Source organism: Sesamum indicum, linkage group LG8, assembly GCF_000512975.1.
Source record: "Sesamum indicum cultivar Zhongzhi No. 13 linkage group LG8, S_indicum_v1.0, whole genome shotgun sequence".
Lineage (NCBI taxonomy): Eukaryota > Viridiplantae > Streptophyta > Magnoliopsida > Lamiales > Pedaliaceae > Sesamum > Sesamum indicum.
Genome location: NC_026152.1, coordinates 17362006 through 17370273, shown reverse-complemented (window position 1 = coordinate 17370273; position 8268 = coordinate 17362006). Strand labels below are relative to the sequence as shown.

At 38.1% G+C, this 8268-nt stretch overlaps 2 protein-coding genes across 3 annotated transcripts in view; both read left to right on the top strand.

Annotated features, from left to right (window-relative positions):
• LOC105169101 (WEB family protein At1g75720) overlaps positions 1 to 494 on the top strand; it is a gene marked incomplete in the record, with an annotated part of 1066 nt that extends 572 nt beyond the window's left edge. Inside the window, 1 exon segment of the mRNA XM_011089392.2 lies at positions 1 to 494. Coding sequence (XP_011087694.1) covers positions 1 to 327 — 327 coding nt within the window.
• Positions 723 to 8268, top strand: part of LOC105169099 (DExH-box ATP-dependent RNA helicase DExH7, chloroplastic) — a gene marked incomplete in the record, with an annotated part of 27613 nt that continues 20067 nt past the window's right edge. For both annotated transcript variants that reach the window (XM_011089390.2, XM_020696105.1), the window contains 8 exon segments: positions 723 to 1092; positions 1873 to 1978; positions 2114 to 2301; positions 3229 to 3282; positions 3738 to 3888; positions 3984 to 4399; positions 4748 to 4966; positions 8237 to 8268. In XM_011089390.2, coding sequence (XP_011087692.1) covers positions 811 to 1092; positions 1873 to 1978; positions 2114 to 2301; positions 3229 to 3282; positions 3738 to 3888; positions 3984 to 4399; positions 4748 to 4966; positions 8237 to 8268 — 1448 coding nt within the window.

The following is an 8268-nucleotide window of genomic DNA, read 5'->3' as shown; positions in this document are numbered from 1 at the left end:
CTAGCGTTGGCCGGGGCGGCAGTGGCGGCTAGGGCGGCAAGCCGAGGCGGAGACGGGGCCGATGGAGCGATGATTATAAGAGAGGAAGAGAAGAAAAGGGATGCATATTTGAAAATGGAGAGTGGTGCTTCACAAAGCTTGGCACAAATCTTGAGTATTGGAGATGAGAAGGAAGGTTTGTTTGTGGGGAGGAAAAAGGAGAGGAAGTTAGTGATGAAAAAGAAGCCAATTGTTCCTCTTGTAGGGGACTTGTTTTCAAGGAAAAAGAGAACTTCCACTACTCTGCATAATCCTCTTTATGCACCTTCTCACCTGCAGTGGAATTGATGATGGTGTGAATAAGGTTGAATCATAAGAATGCTTGTTGTTTTTGTTTTGTTCTCTTGAATATATTGTGTTAACTTTTTCTATCTTTCTTTCTTTAAATCTTGTTTATATTGTGTAAAATGTGTTACCAATATGATAGTTTTTTGGTGGGTGCTAAAGTATTGTACTTGTTCAATCAAATTTTATCATTTGATAATTTAATTATTTGTATATTTTTTTTATTGCTAAAATAATAACTTATAAAAAATTAAATCACACACATGCATCATCATGCAATAAAGTATACATGACTTGAATCGTCCAGCTACGTGTTGCTGGGCCACTTAATGGTCCGGCCCAAGTTAGACAAATAAGCCCAACTCGTATAAGGCCCATCAATTAAACTCCGGCGGATCTCAACCCGTCGCTGAATCCCCGCCTTCGGAAGTTCCCTCTCGAAAAGCTCTGTGACAAGCGCGCGTAGTGATAGCGTTGTACGCAAAAATGGCGCCGAAGAAGAAACAGCAAAAGCAGAAGGCGTCATCGTCATCGTCATCAAAGGGGAAACCCACGGCGTCTACCGGTCCCAAACTCCAACTCTCGGCGGAGAATGAGAGCCGCCTCCGCCGTCTTCTTCTAAACTCCGGACGATCGACGCCTTCTCCGGTCGTTGAAGACTCCCTCTCTAAGGAGCAGAAGGCCAAGAGGCTTCGCTCGGTTTATGAGAAGTTGTCTTGCGAGGGATTTAAAGATGATCAGATTGAACTTGCTCTCACCGCTCTCAAGGTTGGCTGGCGCAGTTAGAGTTGGCTTGTTTAATTAAATTGAGAATCCCCGATTGAAGTTCGGTGCCAAGTTGATTGGAGTGGTTATAGTACTTTCATCAATGATAGAAAAAGTACAGAGATCAAATACCTAAGTGAAATGCATCTAAGTTGGGAGAGGCTATAGGCATTTATCAGTGAAAGAATTCTCGGTTGAAGACCGCTGCAAGTTAATTGGAGTGGTTATAGTACTTCTACCGATGATAGAAAAGTAACAATCTGTACTAAGTGAAATACAAATACTGGAACAGGTTATGGTGCATGTATCAGTGAGAGAAAAATATTTTGGCAAAAGTGAATATGAGCGAAAAGTGGTTGCTAGCTCAACTTTTGCACCTGAATCTCCTCCTGGCCCTTTCCCAGCCTTGGGCTTGGCTTGGCAATTATAGAGAGAACCTTCATTGTTTTTGGCTCTGACGAATGCATTTCATCAAGATGTTGCCTCAGTCTACCACGAGAAATTTTTTTTCTTTCTGTAAAGTGATAATTAATACTCTACATAGATGTCACCAGTGCTAAAAACTGTTTGATATTGGCTTTATATATATATTTCTGAACCACTTTTTTGCTATTTTGTCTATAAATATTAGTAAAGTGTTTCGTGCCTACTGATTCTCCATTGTGTTTCCTCTGTCTATCATGAGAAATTTTGTTTGAGTTCAAGTATTAGTTATAGTATTATGTTAACATGGCTAGTTTTCAAAATCAGTACCAACTCTTCTGCTTTGTTTATATTCATTAGGAGAATGCAACATATGAGACTGCTTTGGATTGGCTGTGCTTAAATATTCCAGGAAATGAGCTCCCACTGAAGTTTTCTAGTGGTAGTTCTTTGCAAACAAGTGGAGGTACTGATATGTAAATTTTTTATGACATCTTAGATGAATACTGAATTCAGGCCTAAATTTTCCTGATAGGCATTTTACCAAGGATTTTGTTTTGACACAGAGCATAAGCCACATCCTAATGCACTTTCCGGGCAGGTTCTGTTGCCGTCATATCAACTGCTCGTGAAGATTGGGTTTCGTCGAGGGATATATCAGCAAGTGTAGTTCATGAGAAGGCAGAAGTTGGTCTTAAAATTAAAGAGCGGAAGGATGATCAAACACTAGATTCCGTTCAGCGTTCTCAAGCAGACTGGATCCGTCGATACATGGAACAACATGAAGAGGTACTTCCATATGTCGGCTTAGATTTGAATCATCCCAGATGACTTGATTTATTATATTAAACAAATTTGCATCATCTCTGTAGGATAAAAGATCTATAACATGCAAGGGAATCTTGGGGTCACTGAATTCCCCAACCTTGGACATAAATGTGTTCCTAGCTGAGGGAGATGGGTTAAGGATTAGTTAGCTAGTCCTTAATTCGTAGGTTTATACCAAACTTGTTGGCCTGGATTTTATTAGGACTCTTGCTGTGTAGTATTACATGCCCCTTGAGTCCATTTGCACAGTTCTTTGCCTCCTTTGTCTCCTCTATTCATGCGTGTCTATGGATCTTTTCTGGAGATATTTTTATGGCTATAATAATTCGATATGCAAAACATCAATAACTTAGTTTCCCCGGATCTTCTTTCCCTCTGGGAAAAGAAAAGGAACAAGAAATTTTTTCCTGTGATTTTTTAAATACTGTATCCACTGTCTGCCGTTTGTGCATAGAGGCATGTCATTGTGTTTGCTTGAGTGATGCAAAACCCTAGACGAGTGTCTTCTTTGCTTCTGGGAAATATGGATTGATTTTTCAGCTCCACGCAATTGAGCATACGATAGTCACATAATAATGTAAAGATCACATTTAGAGCAGATCCACGTTTATATGAAATAGGGTCTTTCTTCACCTATCATACCACCAAAAAACTGCTCTTCCAATTTCAAGAAACTCATAGCAGCAAATAATGTGAAGAGTAATGGCTCTTTTTAGGATTTATAATGAATTCAGGACTTCTCATTTTCTTTCATTGTTGTTAAAACGATCTTTTTCAGTTCTTATCAGGTCAAATATTATGCCTAGTCATTAACAGAAGATAAATTGATATAATTGTGTTGAATCATCATCATTTTTGGAGGATTAATGATAAAATTTTACTTTGCAGGATGATTCTGATTCTTGGGAAACTCATTCGATGGAGGATGGTTCTTCCAAGAAGGTACCTGCAGTTATTGTGGTCTACAGTAGCACCATGAGAATTCACTGACTTCTTACCAAGAATAATGATAACTATGCACATATTGATACAGATAAAGATGTAACATTTGTTTTCTTTACGTTATGTTTTATCTTATTTATTCGTGCTGCCTATCTTAGCATTTATGTCATCCTACAAGGAATCCTGACATCTTGGCTTGACTGACAGTCACATAACCATCAAGGTTTTCCTTTATTTTTTTCTTGATTCAATTTGCTTGAACCTGTACGTCTTCACTTTAAAAAGTGATCTTTGTTTTGAAAATTTCAGTCTGACCCCAATTGGAATATGTGAACTCATAACCATGTCTTGTGGGGATTGATGATTTCTGTCTAACTGATGGAAAACAAGAGTAAGAAGCTTCCTTCTTTGAATTGCAAATCCTGCTTTGATTGTTGTTTGAAATCTTCTGGCAGGTACTGGAACCAAGGCGCTATGAGTCTATTGTTGAGGATTACCATGCTGCTAGGCTGCAAGCTGCAAATGCAAAAGATAGGGGTGACAAAAAAAGCCAGGAAGAAGCAGGTCTAATTATTCGGAAACTCAAGCAGGAGATATCAGCCTTAGGTACTGGACGAAGTTAACGCGTGTCTTCACTTTCATCTTTCTCAACCACATTTAAGGTGCATGTTGTAGAATTTTGAATTTAAATTGATTTTCAGGTCTATCGGTTGATATCCTGGAATCTGGATATGTAAGTTCTTCTAGTCATGCATCTAAGGATGCACCATCGGATCCTGTACCTTCTTACAACTCTGATGGTCATCCTGTTAACCTATCTGATATGGAAGGTGAAACAGCCCCTACTGGGTTTAGTGTTGAAGTTGATCAAAAGCTAGTTGACAGCTCTGACTCACATGAATATTCAACTGACAATGGATTCACAAGTTTCCCTTCGCAAAATGGAGATGCTTTGGAGAAGGAATCAGGTGATGTAGAACTTGGTGAATTCTTTTTGGAGGATAGTGTGCCCGATCAAGTCTTACCTCCTGAGATATTGGATCTACAAAAGAAAGAAAAAATGAAAGAGCTTTCTAGTGGGAAGAACTTAGAGAAAATGGAAGGAATCTGGAAGAAGGTAATATCCACCATCAGTGAGGCTGATCAGGCTATTAAATGCTAGCAGAGCCAATTTGAGGAAAGAATTTTCTAATGCTTTATTTGTTGTAGTATTGCATCCATCCGATCTGTTCTGACACTCTATATGATTCTAAGATATATCCTATTCTCTTTTGTCAATATATGGTCTATCATCCTCGTTACCTCATCATGTATCATCTTCATCTCTCTCATCATTTCTCCCCTCTCTCTCATTTCTACCTACCCTCTCTTGGTGGCTAAATTGGTTTTCATCAGAACTAAATGGTTGTTGCATTCTCCATCATTGTGGATATTATTAATCCTTGTTGTATAATCATAAACATAGGGAGATCCAAAGAAGATCCCAAAGGCTTTTCTTCACCAACTTTGCCAAAGATCAGGATGGGAAGCGCCAAAATATGATAAAGTTTCTGGTAAGGGGCATAATTCTGGTTACTCTATCAGCATACTGCGGAAAGCTAGTGGGAGGGGTAAAAGTAGAAAAGCTGGAGGTTTGACAACTATTCAGCTCCCGAGTCAGGATGAAAGTTTTAATACACCTGAGGTATAAACCCTGGCCTCTGTCACTGCAAGCAGTTGCAAAAATTGTTATTACAATTGGCAAAATACATATTAAATGGGATGTTCTTTTGATGTTTGTTGTGCAAATGATTACAACCATTTTCTCACTCTCAAATTCACTGGAGAACTGATCCCTTCCAGCAACATAAAATCATCACAGGACAGGTCAGTCTATATCGCTCAAAAGGAGTAGGAGAAATTGTGAGGCATTTTCAAAATTGTTGCAGCTCTTAGTTGGTGGCAGGGGTTGGGGATTTTTCTGCAGGATATATCACATTCTCGTGTTAGTTAAACATGTTTACACCTATTGGGTAGACCTGCCAACTCTAGTATGCCTCATCTTTTTGCATATATTACTTATAAAAGAACAGGAGTGTTTATATGCATATAAGTTGTAGTAGTTCAGTTGAAATATGTTTTTATATCTTATATCTCATAATAGGAAGATAAATCCAGAATTACTAAGAATTACTAACAGATATATTGAAAAACTTTCCAGATACTAGGAAGATAAACACAGAATTAGTGATATGTTGTTTAGTGTCATAAATGCTGAACTGAGGAGCAATAAATCTTTTATTTATCAGTCATTTCTTTTAGTTATCATGTGAATTTGTTGTATACTTTGAATCAGTGCCGTGGTACTACACTTTCGGAACATAGTGTCACATGGTGCCATATACAATCAAGTCAGATATGATCACCCTTATGTTCCCTCAAATGAGAAAAATATGGCCAGTTTAATGCTCTCTGAGAGGCTAAATTGCATATTTGGTCCCATAACGAAGGGTCGATGTCTTTTTCAGTCCAGTGATTTACAGGAATTCTTTTTTGGTCCCAAAACGTTAAAAGGAGTTGCAAAATCAATCACATTAGCAACTTCCCGTCAATTTTGAAAGGAAAATTGCAAATTACCATTAGTTTGTCAACAAACTCCATTTTTTTTCTCTTGCTGCACGTAGGATCATGGTTTTTTTTTTGGGGGGGGGGGTAATCTTACAGCAAAAAATGAGCTCTCTTTCTCCTTGAAACCTCAGCATGTTGACCATGAAAAACAATGAACTTCCTTTCAAAATATGCTTCCAGAAAAGTGAAAAAGAAATCTACTTTCTTCTCTTCTGTTGCCACGACGGTGAGATGTCTGAGCAAAAAAATCTACTTTTTGTTTCTTTTTGGTAAGTCTTGTTGCTTTGTGTGTTGAATTTCCTCTATTTTGTCGATGCTATTGGAAATCAAAGAAACTCCTTTTTGGCACTAGTCTATATTTTCTGCACTTTCACTTTAGGCACAACATCAACGTTTTATTATAAGAAAAACTTAATCGTATCTCAATTTCCTTACATTTCAAATTATTATCAGAAAAAACACACACACACAAAAAGGAAGTATAAGATTTTGTTCCTTCGACGTTGCTTGGCATTCTCTTCTTCCATCCTATTTATCAGATGAAGTAGTTCGCGGATAATCAAATGTGCACTTATACAAAAAGCATTATCCTCCCAAGCAACGAACCCACAACCATTCCCTTCTTGCATATGAGTGGAATCGCCTACCCGGATTTTGAGAGGAAGTTCATTTTTATTCATGGTCAACATGTTGACCTTTTAAGGAGAGAGGAAGCTCAATTTTTGCTGTAGATTTCCCTGAAAACATGATCCCACATGCAGCAAGGGAAAAAAATGGAGTTACTTGACACGGTAATTTGCAATTTTCTGATAAAAAATGATGGAAAGTTGCTAACGGGACTAAGTGGGCAACTGTTTTAACGTTCTGGGCCAAAAAAGAATTCCCATAAATCATGGGGGTAAAAATGGCACCGGCCCTTCTTTGTGGGACAAAGTTTGCAATTTAGCCCTCTTTGAGATTTTGTAGCCTGATGCGCATCATTGAGTAACCAGAGGACGAATACCTAGAATGGAGTCTTTTCCCTAGAGATTTAGATCACAGCTTCTTGGGTAAGATACACATGCTCTTGCATTGTGGAAACTCCAACCTTCACTAACTTTTTCCTTCAACACGAGGAATAAAACTTATGAATAAGCATGTGCAAGAGGTCATAATTCCAAGATCATGAAATGGAGAAAAAATCAGAAATGGAGTATGTGACAGGCAAGGCTAAGGGAATGATGGCCCCTATCTCCTTTTGGAGTTTAGGATCTTCCTAAATGGACCTTAAAACCAATTTTTAAATATTTCTACTGTTATATGCATGAATGCACTATGTCCTAAGTCAAAAGAGTGCTCTATATTGAGCAGCCTCATCTTCTGATATGCTTTTTTATAGCCAACCAAAGATGTTAATTATATTACAAACTATTAACTCTGGTATCAAATTATATTAGAGTTTCATCTTCCTGAACATATTAAATGCTTTGCTTAGCATGAAGAATTTGTGGAGAAGACTTGCATTCTTTGTTTGAGTCTTCTAGCTGCAAATGAGCTGTTGGTCTGCAATTTCATTTGACCCTGATTTTGATTCAGAATGGTCTAAAGCTCCATTATTTACCTCAGTACCTGTTTATATTGGGATGATTAATCAGCATCTCTTTCTTTTAAGGGTTATGCACCAGCTTATTGACATCATTTAATATCTATCTTTTCCATTGTTTTTAAAATCGGATTGGACTGGGCTGTCCAGCTAGTTAAACAGCAACCGGACATGGTTCTGCCCCACGGTTGTCATGCAGTATTTCTGGCATCGATAAATGACCATAAAGAGGATTTATCAGGAGAAATAATAACACTGATATAAAGAAGAAAGAGAATAATGAAAGAGAGAGAGAGAAGGAGGGAGGGAGGGAAGAGTGGATGGATGAGTAGGGGAAGTAAGAATGTCAAAGAGAAAAACGGGGTTTTCCTTATGATTTCTTACTTCTATATACTTTTTAATGATAAAAGAAAGGAGGAAATGGAGCCACCTCCCCAACATTTTGCAGGCACCAGTTTATGTGGATAGATTTTAACTTGCCAAATGATCATGGGGTAGACAATTATTTACAGAAGACCTTTTCCGAAACTGATGTTATATATATATATATATGTATGTGTGTGTGTGTGGGGTCCGGGTCAGCTGGTTTTCTGAAACAATTCTACCGATTCGACTGGTAACCTAGTTCCCAGTTGCTTCTCCAGTTCAATCACAAGTTTGTTTTTGGAAACAGTGGTCTCTTCTCTCTTTTAACATTTAACATCAGAGGGAATTTATTATACTAAATTCTTCCAGAAAGCTCTCACCTGACCTTTTTCACCCCAGGATGCACAAAACAGAGTTGCAGCTTATGCACT